General features: G+C 31.6%; 1 protein-coding gene across 1 annotated transcript; it reads left to right on the forward strand.

Moving 5' to 3' along the window:
• The first annotated feature begins 10,978 nt into the window (after nucleotides 1–10,978).
• LOC110091924 (zinc finger protein WIP2) lies at nucleotides 10,979–17,312 on the forward strand. The gene is made up of 2 exons (XM_020816232.2): nucleotides 10,979–11,627; nucleotides 16,639–17,312. The coding sequence occupies exons 1-2, from the start codon at nucleotides 11,097–11,099 to the stop codon at nucleotides 17,050–17,052; spliced, it is 945 nt and encodes a 314-aa protein (XP_020671891.1). The 5' UTR covers nucleotides 10,979–11,096; the 3' UTR covers nucleotides 17,053–17,312.
• Nucleotides 17,313–20,758: the final 3,446 nt, after the last annotated feature.

A 20,758-nucleotide genomic window follows, 5' to 3' on the forward strand; every position in this document is an offset into this window, starting at 1 on the left:
TCTTATCGAGATGATCGAGATGGCCATTTTTAGTATGAACTCACAAGATTCAAAAATCATTTAGTCTCTCAAATAATTTTGTAAAGTTTTTAACTAGTCATTCTACTGCTTGATTTAGTTCTATTTAGACTCGAATCAAGACACATTTTGTGTCATAAGATTCATCTCATCAAAACATTCATTTAGACTACAGGATTTAAAAATCAAAATTTAGTTGGTTTTAAAGCTAGTCTTGAAAGTTTCTGATTCACATAAACTATGATATGATCGATTTAATTTTTTGATGCTGTGTTAGTTGCTTGCATTTTTAGACATCAAATTCTATCATTCAAAAATAAATTTGAGTATAAAAGTTTAATTTTTCTAGCTCTATATATAATTAAACTCTCAAATTATGTCTTATTGCCAACATAATTCTTAAACACTAGAAAATATATGTATATTACCTAATTTTAAAATTACTAAATGTATTGAAGAAATATTTCCATAATAAATATATGTTATCTCTCAGCTGGATACATTCAATTATAATAAACTGGGCCCCCAAAATTGTCTTCAATTAAGTGGACAAACAGATGAATCATAATTACAAAGAAAGAAAGAAGGAAATATCTTTCTATATATCATTTGACCTATCAATATCATTTTGTAGATTGTCATGTTCATTAATAAGCTATGCACAAATTACTTTGAGAAATAATGATATATCCACTATAATGCTCATAACTTTTTTTGATGTTACGTAAAACCTCAATGTAATCGAAAGAATTTCTTTAGGGGTTGTTTGGTAGAGGAAAAAAATGCCAAGTACTGTGAATGCTTTGTTTTTTCACTTTTTGGTGTTTGGTTGGACGATTGAGTAAAGTAAAGTAAATTCCAATTGTATTTGAAATTCCAAGTGTTAGTTCATTTTGTGGGTAAAGTAACCCACTCAAATTGAGCGAAAAAAGAATTCTGCAGAGAGAGAGCGAGCGATCATCCCATGGGAATACTTCTTCGTTTCTTCCTCCTGCTTTACGTGAGGCATAGTTTTATGAGGGAGCACTTCCATCTATACTTGCATTAGGTCCAACTCAAGCTCGCATGCAAGAAGCCACTCAATCTTCCTGGATGGTGCATGCAAAACGCCTAGCTTCGTTCGATTCCTCCACACACAGACACACAAACAGGAGGCATCGCCTCTGTCAGATCATCCGGCTAGCTACGGATATGCAGGAGGCTCAGCGGGTTGGATCGCATGCACACGAAGTTCATGCTCAGTCACGTAGCCTCCGTTCTTGATCCCTTCACACGCACGGATAGCTATTATGTTGCCTTTCAACTTCGTACGCAGGAAGATCCTACTTCACTTGAGGGGTCCCTTCTTAGGCTCCATCATTTTTGTTCGGCTTCGCACACTAGAAGAACCTGCTTCACTTGAGGAGTCACTTCTTTGGGTCATTCCTGCTTCTTTTGCTCTGTTGCGCAAGCCAAGGGCTGAAGCCGAATCCCCTCTCGTCTCTTTATTCCGCACAAGAAGGGCCAAAGCCCCATCTCCCTCAGCCACACACAAGGGTCTGACCATCCAGCTATTCCCCCATTTGCCCGTCTCTGCCTCAATTCAGACAATGACCACTACATCCGCTTCTTTCCAACTTATTCCGAGCGACCGTGAGTACACTGAATTTTGATTCAAGTAATTTTACTTTACTTTGTATTCTTCCAATCAAACAAGAAAGAACAATTCCTTGTATTCACTTTAAAGTCCACCAAACATGATCAAAGTATTTATATTACACTGCATTTACTTTGCGCTACATTTACTTTACAACCAAATAAATGGTCCATTAATAAAAAAATGTCAATTATGACTTTGAAGCCACATTAGCTTGCATTTATTGAGATGGAAATAACTAAATTATTTGATACATAAATTTTGTCATTATTATACTTTTCATAATAATACATAACATCATTTTTTCTTTCTTTGTTATTATGAAACAAGAATACAGACTGTCCTTACACTGGTATTAATACGTCATCAAAAATCACATTGATCTGGCACAAATCTCAATGTTAATCGAATTGAAAACTTTTATAATTAAATTTGAGACCATCCAAACTTCAATTTCAGCAAGCTTATAAAGCTTATAGTCAAATTGAATATCTCAAGGAGATGAACTCAAAGCACCAAATTCAGTACAATCCAAGCCCAAATGAGCTCAAATCAAAGGATCAAAATATTCTTAGAACTTTCAAAGCATTGATTGGATGACCAAATGACATCCAAATATGACAAGTTTATAATCAAATTGAGAAGCTCGACGAGACTAATCCAACGAGCCTAAGATCATTCAATTCTGACATCAATAAGGCATATGGATTATCAATAAATGTTATATGATCAAGAGAATCAATATGGGTCAATATTCTATGAAACACTCTAAACTTACCCTTGATCTTCTTCATATTTACTAGGCATGTCACTCCTAAAAAATTATAAATATACCCTCTTTTTTCACAAGAAGGGGAGGAGAAAGTAAAGAGAAAACTTTGGAGGTCACTTGCCATGAAAAGTTGCCAGATCTCTTCCCAATCGTCATCAGACTTCCACTTGTTCATTGGCAGCTAGCGGATCTTCTCCTGACTTGCCATGGAAAGTCGCCAGATCTCTTCCCAACCGTCATCAAACTTTCGCTTGTTTGTTAGTAGCTGCCAGATCTTTGATCCCGACTTCCGACCATCGCTAAACTTCTACTCATTTTTTGGTCTCCATAGGATCTCTTTTTGACTGCCGATTATCTCTGAATTTTTATCTGTCTCTTGCTTATCATAGGCTTCTTCCCAATCATCATTGGACCTCTGCCAAATATTCCCTCGAATGTTGCTATCAGATTTTTCATCTGTCATTCAATCAAGATCAAGAGTACTCATCCGAAGTTTGGTCAAATTTTCAATACATTGTATTCTTATTGTCATCGAATTGGAGGACATGTCAACTTTTGTAATCTATTCAAGCATTATATATTGGAATCATTTTAACTGAGTAAGGCATTTTAGGTTTTCCCTTTTCAGAATTTTCCACGTAAATATTTAGGTGTTTCTCCATCATTTTAATCATCTATTCATGCATTAAATTTTGGTGCATCACTAAGATGTAAAATCTTTTTACTCTACCACCTTGAATTTCTCAACCACAACAGGTATCAAAATTTAATAAAAATACCATAAATATTATATGAATAACATCTAAATACTAAAGCATTAAGTTATACTCCCATGAAGGAAGGTAAGAAAATGATTTTTTCTTCCATTGGTATGCTTGGTTGATTGTTTAACCATCATTGTATTGTATCATCTTTTCCTTATCTTTATGCCACATTTATTGCAGATACTAAGTGTAATATGCAAAATTTTAACATATGATAGGATTGGACTTCCACTAAAGCTTCATTTGTGACGACTTTTTTATTACTTTTTAAGGCAGAGTTTTAGTATAAAAATTTCAATAAAGAAGTCATCCCAAACGGAAAACTGTAGCTTTTTATAAAGATGATTATAAAGCTGTTACAGAGAAAACAAATTTTTTAAAGCTCTTTCTTAGCACAAAAGTTTATTAAAAACAGTAAAAAAAGTGATCAAAATAAAATTATAGTTATAATCTGAAAATCAAAACATTAAAAAAATTGTCTTAGAAAAGCCTAAATCTCTTAGACCTTTGCCTAAACTTTTCTAAGCCATAAAAAATGCTTCTATCAATGAAATATATTATTTCTATCAACAATGGTCAATAATAATGGGAAAAAAGAAATCTTATTATGATATAATCATAAAGATTTTGTGTGGCATACATAATAAGAACAGGCAAATTTTCATTCGATCTTCTACCCAAATATTATTTTTTATCTAAAAAATTATTAAAATTCATATTAAACCTACGTACACACATAATAAAAATTTAATTTATTACAGCATTCAACATTATTCATATAAATTTCTAATTAATAATTAAAGATAAATATCAATATCATTTCTGCACTTTCTCTCTCTAATAACATATATTCACATGCCATTAACTGATTATAATAAATAAGGCATTGAACATCAAATGAAAATAACAAATAAAATTGCATGCGGATAATTAATTCGACGCATATGCTATGTCTACGTTTATTTGTTAGTGTACTATTATTCCATTATTATTCCACCTAGGCTTTGTACTATGCACCAGCATCTCCCAAAAGGTTTATTTTTAAATTAATTAAAACAGTTTATTTAAATTTTATGATAATATTTGTGTCAAATAAAGTATCATTATATAAATATAAATTATTTTAAATTTTATTTTGACAAAGTTTTTTTGATGCTTTGTTTTTTAAACAACAATTATAATTTTATTTGGATATTATTTCCTCACTGTTTTCTAACTATTTTTAGAAATTTATGTAGTAAAAATCTGGTTTTAGAACCACAATTTTTAAGTTATTTTTCTCTCATTGTAATTTTATAACTAATTTTATAAACTCATTCGAAATAAACTCTTTAGAATCAGTTTGAGATCACAGTAGTTTTTTATAAAGATAATTATAAGAGTTATTAAGTAGAAAATAACTTTCTTAAAAATTGTTGTACAAAATAATTTTTATTACAATTTTTTTTAAATAACAAAAAAGTAGTAGACAATAAAAATTTTAGTTGTAATCCGAAAGATAAAACAATAAGAAAGTTGCTCCAAATAAAATCTTAATTTGCATAAAATAATATTCTTATCTTCTTTATTATTACTTATCATAAAATAACATTATTATCCTTTTTTTTATTATCACTTAACAAATTTTAAGGGAATAAAATTCTCATGTTGAACTAATCACCAAGCGGAGATATTATTCTGTGTGGTGTCCAAACATGTCCGGAGATCAATCCGGACATCCTACATCATCTAATACATTATGTATTTGATGACGTTACGTGCCCGAATTAACCTCCGAACACATGAAATAATTTTTCCGCCAAGCGAAGGCCATTCATCTACTAACAACATCGTTTTCTTAAGCTACGAACATTGTCCAACTCAATCAAAGAAGTCACTACCGATGGATCTGTTGATGACGTTGAAATCCGTCGGGAGGATTTAGTGTCGGCCGAACCTGCAATATGAATACTTCCTTCTTGTACGGTCTTGTAGAACATTAAATCGTAAATTAACCATTTATAGGATGTGCATTTATTAAGATGGTGAATATGTTGGGATAATTAAGCCAACCCTTTATATTGGAAAAATATATATATATTTCGTGCTAAAATAGTATCTTATTTGTCTGGTTTAATTAGGATTGCCTCAATGGAATAGAAGTACTTAGTCTAATGAGAAAGGATTAAGATATGCTTTTTATGGGATAAAACTATCTAATAAATTTTAACTATTTATAAATTAATTTAATGTTTGGAATATTATTGGAAAATATATTTAATTATAGATGAATTTTGATGTATTATTTATATTTAAAATTTTCAAAATTAAATGTGAGATCATTTGAATCTTAAATTTTGTGTATTTACATTCGTAATGAATATTTCAATAAGATGAGTCTACACCAACTCATAAAACTTGATGTTCTTAGTAAGGAAAGATGCATCATTCATCTTAGTTTCTCTCTCTCTCTCTCTCTCTCTCATTTATACATATATGATGTATTTTAGTATTAAAAATCATTGAATATATTATAAACTTCATGAACAACATACATATTGGATCATATATAAAATCTGTAATCATACAATAAAAACAACAAATTTTTTTCTAGCTTGGCCGGTTTGTGTGAGAATGATCACATCACGTGTGGAATGTCTTTAAGTTATCTTTTTCTCTCATGCTATGTTGCTCGGTGAGTCGGTGTAACATGTTTGAGGTTGAGTTCTTCACATAATGATCTGGACTTTCATTGGGCTATTTTTTCACTGGTTCCAGGTCCCTCTGCTTATCTCGTTTAACATAATTAAGTACTCTATGAAATTATGGAATGTGGCTTCATCTGGCTGTGATGGTTCTTTCATTTCAGAGAGTTGTTGCATCTTATGTCTTTTATGCTTTAATTATATATCTATTTTGTTCTGGCTATGGTTAATTTGTTTTATCTATTTCTTTGCGGTTCTAATTCATAGGTTTTTGGAGTTTATCCTTCTTTTTTTGCAGGACTAGTTTTTATTGGTTTGAAGATTGAGCTGAATGGAATTATCTATTTCATTTCTTTTTGGGAGCTTGTTGTTGGCCGACCTAGAATGTTATTAAGTTGTTATGTACTTGTGCTTAGTGGGGAACTCCGGCTCATAATTTTTTATTATTATTATTTTGTAACTTGTTCTAGCAATAAAGAGCTGAGGTCCTCTTAAGGATCTTCTACTATTTTTTGGACACTAACTCGTAAGCTCGTAAGTGAGCTTTAACAACAACAAAAAAATTGTTGACGGGACTAGTTTCTAGGCATATGCTTTTAGAAATTAAAATAGGAAGTAATCTTGACAGGATATTCAATTAATGAACAAATGGTTAAGGGGAATGTCTTGTGAACCATGAGCTCACCTCATACAAGCAATCATCTTCCAGCTACACATAAATAAGCCAAAAAGCAATCAAAGCCATATACTGTTCTCTTGAAGTTCACAAGTATTCAAATCTACAAAATCCAATGATACGCAGCTATCAATAAGCACTGTTTTGGAATCTGATGGCGTCAATAGAAAGCGTACATGTTTGTTTTAGACTTTGTAGTGTTCTCTCTATAGGCCCATGCTCGTTGAATAAATAATTTTGAATTCTCATCAAACAACTTCACATTAATTACTTTTTACGAATATGAAGAAAGTATATTATAATATAAAACTTTACATGATATATTTACCCATTTGAAGTTATTTATTTATTGCAATTGTAAAAATTATAAGCAAGGATGGTTGCGTGTTAAGAAAATTCGTGACAAAAGAGAGAGAACTTTTAATTCTTAAATTTTTATGAAGATTCAATATATAGAAATAATAAAAAAGAATGTACACTTTAATTTTTACGTGAAAAACATAAGAAGGGAAAAAAGTTTAAGACTTGGCCAAATGAAATGGTCCATTATGTGGATAGATTATTGTTGCTTCCTCGAGTATTCACAGCGGTAGAGAAATATAAAGTTTAAAGTCTTAGCATTGTATGAAGATCCAGCACACACGTAAATTAGATAGAGGGTGTAACATTTATAAGAGACACCATAGTTTTTACGTTGAAACCCCTGAAAAAGGAGGAAAAATCACGGGGTCTGGCTCAGTTTGAATGAATTCACTAGTATTTGTAGTTGAATAACAAATGAGGCCCTTCCTTGGGAGAAGCCCTTGGCTTGATGTCACAAATGTACCATCATATAGAGCGCATTACATGGTGGGAGTTACAATAATCAACATATACATGTTTGCTTGGTTGGCAGGATCATAGTTGATAGGATAGAGGTCGTAAAGATCATAATAGGCAGGAGACCGGGATCAAAAAGATCATTGTCCGACAGTGTAGGTCGAAAGGACCACAGTATGCAGGAGACTTAGGTCAGAAAGTTCGTTGTCTGGCGATGTAGGTCAAAAGGACTATAGTAGGCTATGGAGGTCAGAATGACCATAGTCGGCAGGAGACAGGGGTCCAAAAGTCGTAGTTAGCCGGAGATCAGGGTCAGAAAGATCATTGTATTAGGGTGGTATTCTGGTAGAACTCTAGGCATCATATAATGGCCAAACAAAAGTCAAGGCCTCAGGTGGTGGTCCGGTAGAAGTCCGGGCATCAGGTGGTGGTCCGACAGAAGTCCGAAACTCAAGTGGTGGTCTGGTGGAGGTGAGGGCCTCAAGTGATGGTCAGACGGAGCAAAGACATTAGGCGGTGGTCCGGCAAAACTCCGGCGGTGGTCGAGGAGGAGCGAGGAGGAAAGAGCGATCTCCGATCTCTCTCTTGCTCTCTTATTTTGAGCCCCCCTTTTTCAAGATAAATGAGGGGTCTATTTATAGATTTCTGGAGTGACATGGCCCATAAATAGGTGAGAGATCAAGGGTAAATGGGGAGTGATTGGATGAACGACTGATAGTGAATCCCTTGATTGTGGACCGTTCGTCAGACATTTGAAGGACTTAGTGATGTCGGAATTCGGTGATCTTAATTAGGATCGTTGGATTCATCTCATTGAGCCGCTCGATTCAAGTATAAGCATGTAATGTTTGCAAACCATTTGGTAAAATTGTTGTTCGAACTTTCCAATAGTGCCTTGGGTACTTGATTTGGATCCATTTGGACTCGGATTGAGTCGATTTTGGTGTCGTTGGGTTCATATTTTTGAGACACTCAGTTCAAATGTAAGTTTGCTGGAATCGGAGTTTGGATGTTCCCAATTTTAATTTTAGAACTTTCCAATTTGATTTTGCTTCGAGATTCGTGCTCGATCTAGATAATTTTTTGATGATATGTCAATTATGATAGTATGATGTTCCACTCAATTGGAGAAGACGGGATTACAAAATATGCAATATAAGTTTAAAATATGTGAATGTAAGGGAGAATGATGGAGATGTAGCAGTTGTATGGTGCTAATCGTGTGGCAATGATCAAAGCGTAATAGTAAGATCTCCAAACTAGCATTGCTCAAGTACGATCTCTCAAACAATGTCACCTAACTATAGTCTCTAAACCACTATTTCTTAACTAAGATCCCTTGGAAACAATCACCTGGCCATGTCAAGATTGGTTGGCTTTGTCTCCCTGCTATTGCCACAAACATTGATTGATGCCAATGCTTATAAGACTGATATACACTATTGATACTAACTTTGATTCTCGATGTCAACACCAAGATTTACTCTAGTCTTCTCAGTCGTTACCATCATATCTTTACAGAAGAATAATCAAATATATAGCTAATCTCTTAAAGAAAGCTCCAAAGTCTCAAGATTTTACAATTTCCATAAAAAAAAAAAATCATTATGTATAGTTTATGTTTACACTGATGGATAAAGGCCATCCCCAATTACAAAGGAGGACACATTTGTAATTGACCACATACTTTATAAAATCTTTTCAACTAGTTCAGGCCTAGTGGTTTTTTTTTTTCTTTCCTTTTTGGATCTTCAGCATAAAATTTTGATGACTTGCAACCCATTGCAATAAGTGTATGATGGATTTTCATACGAATCTATAATGTTACATACTTTATTTTTAGTATCGAAAATATTCTAGACTACAATAATAATACCTATAAATTAGTCAAATATAAATAAAATCCCTAGCTACATATATGTTAAGGAGAGATAGCATCCAATCTTCCCTTGTTATAAGGGGAAGAAGAGAAGAGTTAAAGCTTGAAGAATCTTAGAGCTCCACCATGGCACCACTGCCAATGAATCTGTGGCACTAGGCCGACTGCTGCTGCTAAACCTATGTCCGATCATCATCGTCAGACCTCCATCTAACAACGATTGACATGTTTTCCTTCACTGTCGCCCGTCAACTATGGTTCCCCCGACCACCATCATATGTCGATTATGACATCTCCAACCATCGTCATCTTTTGACTTTGGTCCCTCCAACCACCTACATCCATCGATTAATGTTATTATGGTCTTTATCGTCCAACTAAGATCCCTCTGAACTCCATCGCCTAATTATGGTCCTACCAAAAAAATAAATATGCTAACATTCTCTTGATAGCAGCTCTCATGTTATCAGATCCTCCCAACTTCAACTATGTAATGTGCTCCATACAATGTATATTTATTATATTGAGTCAACACCTTCCCTAGGGGAAGGGCATCATTTGTATTCAACCACCAATATTAGTGGAATCATTTCAATTGAGCAAAGTCCCGTGATTTTTTTTCCTCTTTTTGGATTTTCAACATAAAATTTAGGTGTCTTTTATGATTGTTGCGCCATTCTATTTTATTTATCTATGTGTTGGATCTTCGTACAAGGCTATGACGCTAAACTATGCAAATCTCTACTGCTGTGAATGTTTTAGGACGCAATATTTTGACACTATATGTGGAAAACATGAAGCTCATAAAAATATCTAAAAGTCATATACAATGTTATTAACATTATATTGATATTTGTATCCATCAGATTCAATCATACATTCCTCGTTATGTAAAATTTTGAATGGTAAGAAGTTAAGTGCTCTCATCAATGTTGTCTCATATAATGTAATGAATCCAAGTAGAGGTGCTTCTGCCCAATCGACCAGCTTTTTGGGGTAATACTCAACACATTATTCAGTAAATAAAACTTTTTGAAAATTAACGACATACCATCAAAAGTAATATATAATAGATGTGACGCCATCAATCATAGTAGAAGGGGAAACTCTAGGTGTATTTGTTAATCCACAATATGAAGAAACACATAGTTATTGTATTGAAGCATTTCTCTCAACCCACTGCCACGGGGAGGCAATGTCTTTGCCTCTTTAGCTCTTCACATGCAAGAGAGAGGCCACTAGAGATAGAAATTGGGGTTGGGAGGAAAATAAGGTTGTGGGATTTTTAATATATGTTATTATAAATTAAGTAAATTTATATTTTTTATTTTTAGGGTAAAATTTCAACCGTTGTATCTTATATCAACAATATATCAAATGTTATAATTTGAACTAGTGATTTTCGGTTCAAACTAGTAGTTCAAACTAAATCAAGCCGAATTAATCAAGTCCAACCGTTGAACCTAACTGAAATGGCAACCTAACTAGTTCAAAGTCAAATCGATCGATCCAGCCCAATTTTCAAAATATTAGTTTCAAATTAAGATTTTTGGAGAGAACTTGATTATTACACTCACCAAATGAATTGATTATATTCAGCATGCAATATTAACATATAAAATGTTCAATATTGGCCACAACTTTTATGAAAAATCTGAAAAAAAAAATTTTAAATTAAATTTTAGGATGTTAAAAGCGTTGATGTTATGTATCTCACGATCCCTATGAGAACTGCGGTCTTTCTTTCCGGTAATCTATCTCTCTCCCTCCCCTACACCCTCTATCTTATAAAATGACCTACCTTCCTAAACAGATCCCTCTTCTCCAAAAACACCCTCATGTACAAACATGGTAGAACCATACACAAATTTCTCCATGGCTTACTTCAACTATCACTTCCTCCCCTCATACCCATCTCTTCCTGCTCCTTATCTCCCTCTTTTAGCCCCCATGGATATCAATAACCACCTATCTCCACCATCCTCACCTCCCGTAATGGAAGCTCTTCCACTTCTTAAGGATGAGAAAGATGAAGAGAAGAAGAGCAGCACAGTAGTGAACTTATTAAATGATCAGGACTTAGTAGAGGATGTTGAGTCTGCGACTGTGACTCTTCACATAGGACTTCCAAGTCCTAATGCTGCAGATCTCATCTCATCAACAGTAACTTCAGCTCAAGAAGAAGGAGAGAAGCAAGGAGAAGAGAGTGGAGTTGATGAAACAGCAGAAGTTCTATTATTAAGGTATCCCGAAACCCTCATAGGGAAGCTTAACAAAGGACAATATTGGATCCCTACTCCTTCTCAGATACTAATTGGACCAACACAGTTCTCCTGCCCTGTGTGCTTCAAGACTTTCAATAGATACAATAACTTGCAGGTAAATCCTTTCTTCTTAGCATTAATTATTCATTAATTGGATATTAATTATATTTTATCTTTCCTACATCCATGGCGAGTCTGTATAGATTTTGACCAGGCTTTTAATTCTGATCCATCTCACACCCACAAAATCACTATACATTCAACTTATATATTTACTTGTACTTTATATACTGTGTAAATGAAGCTCAATTTACTATGTAGAGCTCATAAGATAGATTTTAAATGATTTGAATGATCAGTAGTGGAATAAATCTGGAAACTGTAAGTTGCACAGAGTAAAGTTTTACCCAGCAAACAATTAAAATCCAGTAAAAACATATTCACACCAAAAAAAAGTCATATATTCATTGCATCAGGTACTTATAATTATTATTTTTTGTCTTCTGTGTTCTTTTTTTTTTTTTTTTGAATTTTTTTATAATTATATTGCTCCACAGTATATCTCCCCTTAGATCTTCTAATTTAGAGCATTTTTTATTTTAGAATGTTGAGCTGCTAATTTCACTTGTTTTGATACTCACGATTTGCACAATAAATTTTTTATTTTTGCTAAGTTAATTGCCACTAATGATAATTTTAATTTAAAATATTATAAAAATACATCGACAAGACTGGGCTTAAAGAAGGGATTTATCCTTTTATGGAGTTGAACAGCACAAGAACAATAATGTTACTTTTTACTGCTTTTCAAGTACTCGTTTTTGATCATCAATCTCTAGGGCTACAGTGAGTGCTCTGAAAATGACCCCTCTTCTCTGATTGCTTTTGGATTGTGTCTGGCATCTTTAAGGGAAAGAATTATTTCCTAGTATTTTGCACTGTATCAGCACTACATGATCTCTCTCTCTCTTGCTCAAGAGTCAAGATCTCTTATGAAAATAAAAGTTGCAGTGAATATTCTTGTGATACTTGCTTTCTATATAGTAGCAGGTAGAAGAAAAATAGCTAATGAATAGTTCATTCTCATCATTTTCGATCAAGCCATTGCTTATTTTTTAGGCAGCTAGCCGTGTGTGGAAGAAAAAAGAAAAGTCTCCTTAAAGTTTACTGATTTAGAACTGAGTTGATACTATTGTCACAACTATAATTTTTAATAAAATGAAACTTTTTAAAGTCAGAGAAATGGTCTTTTTTTCTTTATTGAAAAATTTTATAGGTATTTTCTATTGCATTCATTTTTAATAGATAAAATTCTAAAAAAGGAGCAGATTAATAATTAAAATTAAGTATATGAGCAGAATTATATGATAATTTAAAAAGGAGCAAAATCCAAATTTCATTTTATGTGGTTTAAGAAACCAAAAAATTAAATCACGATTTGTTGAAACCAGAAAATAAAAGAAACAGAAAATTGATTTTTCGATTTTTAAGGAAATCAGTTTAGTAAAAATAATGTTATTTTCATACGAAAAAATTAATAATTTATTATTTATTATAGAAATAATAAATAATTTTTCATTTCTCTCAAGAAAATCAATTTAATTAAAAATAATTTATTATAAAACACTAATATTTAATATAGCTATTGTCATAAAATTTTGTTTGCTTGATTTCTAAAAAATCGGCAATTTAATATTTTATTTAAATCTCTTTATTTTAATATTATCATACAATGAAGAAAATTTTGTAATTATTTGAAAATAAGTTTGGCTTAGTTTTCTTAATCTTTAAGGCATCGTTAAGAGAAGAAACTTAAGTAAAAATTTTTATTTTTAAAAATTATTCTTTTATGAATAATAGTAGTATTTTTAGGTTACATTTAAAATAAATAATATAATATAATTTAAATTTTAGTAATAATATAAAGAATAAATTACTATTTTTTGAAGTATTAGTATGTCCTGAAGATTTAATTACACATTTTACTTGTCATTAAATCTTCAGTGATTATAGTAATTCAAAAAATAGTTAATATTCTTTATTTTTTCAAATTTAAAATTATGAAATTAATTTTTTTAATTAACCTAAAAATATAAATTATTCATAAAAAGTTATTAAAATAAAAAAAATTTACTTAAGTTTCTCTCAGCACTTAAATATATATATTATCTAATCCACTTTAATTTTTAATTTATTACAGAATATATAATATTTAAAATAAAATGACAAATTTAAATATTTGCTTTTTCTGAATAACCCAACAATAAATTTTTATTAAAGTATATTTTATTTATAAGTTAAATTTATTTAAAATTTATTTTCCAGTTTTAACATATTGTGATTTCTTTTTAGGTTTCTTAAAACAAGTAAAATGAAATTCCTATTTTGCTCCATTTTAAATTATTGTCTGACTCTGCTCCTATACCTAATTTTAATTATTAATCTGCTCCTTTTTAAAATTTTGTCTTTTAAAAAATTATAACTAAATTGTGTGTGTTCAAAATCGTGTTTTATCTTGAAAAATAAGATTATCATGTGATTTTTTTTTCTTTTAAGATTTAGAAACTTTCAAAAACAAGTCATGTTCGAGGATAGATATGTTTAGTAGGTTTTATTTTATTATTAATTTTTTTTTAATCTAGACTCAATCACAAAAGATTTAATTTTAAAAAGAAGTCGAAGGCATCATTAATTTTTCTTTAGTAATTTCTTACAACATCTTATTTAAGAAGGAACACAAAGAAGTATCATTTTTTTGATGAATTTCTTATAAGATTTTTCTCCCTAACAAAAATGCCTCCCTAGTTTCTTTTTCTAACTACACAATAAGTTCTAAACTTATGACTTCTTATTTTTCCTATTTATGGAATATTACTAGACACTAAATAAGTAATATGCTAGTTAAGTATAGAACTATTGAGTAAGTCGGAAAAGTTATGCAGCCCATCTTAAATTTCATTTGGGATAGTTTTTGTACTGCTTTGTAAAGCTATCGTAAAGAAAGTAACTTTTGTAGAGAGAAGCTTCCTAGCTAGTACAATTTTTTTTTTAAAGCAGTGAAAAGTAATTACCAAATAGAAATTATGATTATGATCGGAAAAGCAAAACAGTAAGAATGTTTTCCCAATTGAAGCCTTAGTCTATTGATTTGAAGCTTAGGCTTTCAACTAAGATGTCTTCAGTTCAAGATCAAATATATACAGTATGTGTGAGTTTATAATTAAATTCACTCAATTTTTTTTTTTTAGGTTCCTTCAACTCAATCATCTTCCCCTCCCCCTTGTAAATGTGCAAATGCATTGTTATAGAAACTTCAACAACAATTCCACTGCTAACGCATCAGCAATGGGATCATCTCCTCCAAGATTTTTTGTCAAGCCAATGCGATGAAGTAGAAGGAATAGTTATCCCAATAGAACTATCTGCAATAATGACATTACCATAAGGTTAGCCAAAACCAAAAATAGGACACCAAGCTTTGAGCCTATGACCAAGAGATTACTCAGGCTTCATTTGGGACAGTTTTCTTACATACTGCTTCTTAAAATAGATTTTTGTAGTATAAAAATTTTATTTTTTAAACTAAAAAGCTGTTTTACGAAGCAATAAAAAAGTCATCCAAAACGAAGCCTAAATCTATCTTATCCTTTATACGTCCGCCAGAGAGAGGTCCATAAGATCAACAATTGTATACACAATGCCCATTTATCAACATCAATAAAAAAGAAACATGATGACCAAAATAAAAAGAAATATCATGATCCACAACATTATAATGGGCAAAAGGATAGCTAGTTTTCAAGATACAAACGATTTTTAATAACCATGCATTTTGCTCGTAGTCAATTAAAATCTCTATAACAAGCTTAAGATAAAATCTACTTGCATCAAAACACGAGCAGTTGAAGGAAGAGATAAAGTAGCATAGCATTATCAATTATCAGAGGATTATCTATCAAAGATAGGAGCAAAAGAAAAAAAAGATATCATTGGTAACCAAAAAAATTTTTGAGATGCAATAAAAAACCTAAACTTAGGCAGCACTTCATTCCACTTTAACACTGAAAGGAGGCAATTTAAATAAACAAATGAAAGAATCATTGATACAATATGTCTAATGAGAAATAACCTTACAGAAAATTATTTTTTAAGTAATCCTTTGTAAAGGCTTTTGAATCTCCTCCATTGGGAGATAACCAAAAAAATTTAACAACATTTGTTGTAACAATTCAAACTTTTAACTATCGAGATATTGTATGTTTTGACTTAAGAGCCTCATGGTTTAATTTGTCATATTGGTGTAACCTCACAGTAGGTCTCCGATCCACTAAATTTATCTAGAATGAGCACGTTTTTTTAGTTTCTTAATGAAATTCCAACCATTATACCAAAAGATGTTTTAATATTTAAAAGTTAGCTTCTTTTACTTAAGGGTTTCACATTTGTAAACTTAAGTTTCTTAATGAAATTTCAATCATTATATCAAAAGTTGCGTTGATGTTTAAGAGTAGTTTAGCTTAATTTGTTTAAAGGGTTTCACAGTTGTAAACATAAAAAGTATAGTTAAATGATGTATATATATCTCCGCATTAGCAAGAAAAATAGCATAAATTTAAGATAGTTTTAATGACAATCGAAATGAAATCTTTAGGAGGCTTTTCAATAAATGATCTCTTGGATCTTGAGAGGACTTGAAGGAGATCCACATAGGGAGTAATAGGCATCAAAACAGAAGACCATAACACAATCCACAAAGCTAGATGCACCAAAAGGAAGTCATTGAGAACCCGAAGGAATAGAAACAACACAATCTCAGGCTTCGTTTGTGATGACTTTCTTATTGCTTCTTAAAATAAATTTTTAGATAAAAAATTAAAATTTTGATACTAAAACACTGCTTTAAGAATAAAAAAGAAAGTCATCACAAACAAAATTTACACGTTAGAAATATATTAATTGTACATGCTGTATGCATATATATATGAATCATTCTTTGTTATCTTGCACAGTATTTTTTATGGCTTCATATTTTGCTCATTGACTTCACATCACCCTGACAAAGCCAATAAATACACAACATAAATTGTCTAAAAACATATATTTTTGCCTGTAAATCATATCAACAGATGCACATGTGGGGTCACGGTTCACAATACAGAACTGGCAGACAATCCCTTCGTGGAATCCAACCCACAGCAATGTTGAAGCTTCCATGCTACTGCTGCTCTCCAGGCTGCAGAAACAATATAGATCATCCTCGAGCTAAGCCATTGAAGGACTTCAGAACTCTCCAAACACACTACAAAAGAAAGCATGGGTTGAAGCCCTTTATGTGCCGCAAGTGCAGCAAGGCCTTCGCAGTTAGAGGAGATTGGAGAACCCATGAGAAGAACTGTGGGAAGCTTTGGTACTGTACTTGTGGATCTGATTTTAAGCATAAGAGATCTCTGAAGGATCATGTGAAGGCTTTTGGTCGTGATGGCCATGCTGCTTGTGGAGTACATTGTTTTGATGAGGATGAGGAGGAGGAGATTAATTAATTAAGAGACGTGATTAAATATGTGCGACTCGTAGTTCTGAACTATAGCTAATTAGCTATGTATGGATACTTAACATAATTATGTTCAAAGCCTAATTATCTCCACGTACAGTAATTATGTAACAGCCTTTCAGCCTTAGAAATTTGGCAAGCAGATACTTGCTGGGAAAAATAAATGCGTCAGGAGTTAGCTCCTCATCGTTTATATTAGTTTGATTAATGTCATAATTATTATATAAATATATTGTATTTTTTAACAAATAATTATCTGTTTCATCGTTTATTTTACACATTTGATCTGAAATAAAAATGTATTAAACGCTGTAACCCTTTTTTTCTCTTAGATATGTTTATTCCCTTTTGTTTTTGGGCTGCACGCAATTTAGAATATTATATATATAACATTACCAACACAATATTTCATTGGTAAGATCAGTGGCACCTTAATTCATTAGAATTTTTTTTTTTTTTAAGATGAGATTTTTGTCTATGATGTTTTAAAGATAATTTTTAGAATAATTTTATTTATTGAATAACATTGCCCACCCTTGTCCTCTTTTCTCGTTCTAATATTTACTTTTCATTTTCTCTTGTCAAATAATTAGATTAATTTTTTAAAATCTATTAATTTACTTAATTTTTATTGTATTTTTTAATGATTTTTCTTATTTTAGATATATATATATATAATTTTATTTTATTTTTATTTTTTTGCTTTTGTTGTATGTTACTTAAATTAAAATATGTTAAATAAGTTTTATTTGAAAACAGTGTTGGTGATAATATTAGTGTTTTAAATTTTTTATTAAAATTTGTTAGTGGTAATTTTACAAAATTATTTAGAAAATTTTATTAGTGGTGATGACTGATATATGTTAGGAACTTAAATGAATTAAAAAACTGATTAGAAATAATAGTTAGTGTTGATTAAAAAAAAAGGTTAGAAATAAATTTTAGTGATGATCTTGAGTATTTTGAGTGAACTAAAAAGTATTTAGAAATGATAGTTAGCTAGGATTTATACAATTTAGCTACAAATATTTATTAGTGGTGATGTTAAGTATTCTGAATTATTTAGAAATTTTATTTAGAAAAATTATTACTGACAATTTAAAAAAAAATAGTAAGTTTTTTTACTATTTTAAGTTATTATACTATTGAAAAGTTTAGTGGTATTGTTAATTGATCTATGATATGTTTCAAATGGGTTAACTTGGGTTCACTTAGGCAAGGTGCACCAACTAACCCAAGTGAGACTTAATTTAGTTTTTGTTTGGGACAGTTTTTTTGCTTTCTAAAGCATCTTTTTAGTACAAAAATTTCTTGAAAGCAATGAAAAAGCAGTGACCAAAAGCTATCACAAATGAAACCTTAGACTTCTATGCCTAATAAAAAAGAATTCCAAAGGTTTACGTGTTAATATGATTTTAGTGGTCCTAATTACCCTTAATTTGGTCAAATAGGTCCAAAAAAGTATGATTTGCATCAACTTGAGAAATTAGGGCTCCTCCGACCACTAAGAATCAAATCTAAGAGAATTCAAATATAAATTTTAGCTCAATTAACCCAATTGCATTCAAAAAGTTATACTAGGACAGTTTGGGTAATTAATGGTTCAACCTATGGATAATGCCTAGTTATCATGGGTCTGATTAGATTATGAATAAAGGAGAGTTCAGATTATTTAGAATGGGCCGTGTGGAGCACAAATAGGCCAAGGTGTCTATAGGTCAAACTTTAGTCAACATTGTATTATGCTAACTTAGGCTTCGTTTGGGACGGCTTTCTTACTGCTTCATAAAGTAGCTTTCTAATGCAAAATTTTTAATTTTTGTACTAAAAAGCTGCTTTAAGAAGCAATAAAAAAGCCGCCCCAAATGAAGCCTAAATTAGTTTGACCAAAGTGGGCTATAGTGAGTTGGGGAAGGTTTAAGGCTACGTTTGAGATTGCTTTTGATGTAGTGGATCGTCGAAAGATGATACCTGCAAGAAGGATTTTAGGATTTTCGCAATACAGGGAAGAAGAACAAGAAGCTTTCAAAGATTTCTAATGGAGATAATATCATTCAATCTCCCTTTCCTACTACAATGCACTCATATTTATAAAACTAAAAGAGTATTCTAAAAACTAGATAACCCGGTTATTGGAAGGCCGCCTTTTTATGTGACCAAACCATCTGAGGCAACTCTCTCTAATCTTATCTTATACTAGAGCTACTCCAACCTTTTCACGTATATGCTCATTTCATATGCTATCTCTAAGGGTAAAGCCACTTATCCACCTGAGCATCCTCATCTCTGCCACACTTAACTTAGTATTATGCTTCTCTTTTAATGGCCAACATTCGGCACCATAAAGCATTGCAGGCCTCACTACCATCTTATAGAATTTTTCATTAAGTTTGAGATGTACATTTCTATCACATAATAAGCCCGGTGCATTCCTCCACTTCAAGCATCCAATTTGAATTCTGCTGATAATATCCCCATCTATTTCACCATCACTCTGAACAATAAATCCAAGATATGTAAAACGTGTACTCTTATTAATAATGACTTAATCGACCAAAGTTACAATCCCCTCTCTAGGTCCATTACTACTAAAATTACACTTCATATATTCCGTTTTAGATCTACTTAAACGAAAACCTTTAGACTCAATCTAAGGTTGACCTCCATAATTCAAGTTTACCTTCAACTCCCTCTCTAGTCCTATCAACAAGAATATCATCAGCAATTAACTTGATCAATATGAACTATAAATGAATTTTGAGTAGGTGATAGCCTGTGGAGAAGGTGATAATGAATATTTTTTTAAGGATTGTAAACACGTGCAGTAGAACATTTGTAACATTCCTCAACCTCTAAAGTTACATATAAACCTTCATATTCTATTTTTGGTGAAATTTAGTTTAATTCATCTCTAATTTATTGTTAAGATCTTTAATGCAAGAAAAAAAAATGATAACACGACAGTCAAGAGGTAAATAATTTCAGCTACAAAACTTAAATCTTGTACATTATTCAAAAACACAAAAATAACCTTGAACATAATAAGCAACTTGCTTGCAAATCTTAAATTGATTCTCCAATTGGATCCTCATTTTCTTATATTTTTTTAGCTGCACGCATTGATATTTAAATTTATATTTTATATATTGATATATCCTCAAAAAGTTATCTTGATCTGGCACGAATCTCGAGGCAAAATCAAGCCGGAAACTTCAAAAATTAAATTCGGGATCACCTAAACTCCGATTTCAGCAAACTTACAGTCAAACTGAGCATCTCGGAAATACGAACCCAACAACACCAAATTCGACTCAGTCCGAGCCCAAATGAGTTCAAATCAACCACCCGAAGCACTGTTGGAAAGTTCAAATCATTATTATAGTTACCAAACGGTTTCCAAATATGATGTTCTTATATGTTAAGGATGAGTCAGCGTCTTGTATTTCAAGCAAACACTAGTGGAAATCTTTCAACTGGGCTTGGCCCCGTGGTTTTTCCTCTTTCAGAGTTTTCCATATAAAAATCCTGGTGTTATTATTTCTCCTATGTTTGTGTGCTAGATATTTGTACAACGCTCAGACGAAAATTTTCTAACTCCACCGCCATATATATTATAGTCCGCAACATATATAGATTTAGTGACAACAATTTATTAAAAAATTTAAATATGGTATACCCGTTTTGAATGAAAAAAG

This window comes from Dendrobium catenatum, unplaced genomic scaffold (genome assembly GCF_001605985.2).
Source record: "Dendrobium catenatum unplaced genomic scaffold, ASM160598v2 fragScaff_scaffold_518, whole genome shotgun sequence".
Classification (NCBI taxonomy): domain Eukaryota; kingdom Viridiplantae; phylum Streptophyta; class Magnoliopsida; order Asparagales; family Orchidaceae; genus Dendrobium; species Dendrobium catenatum.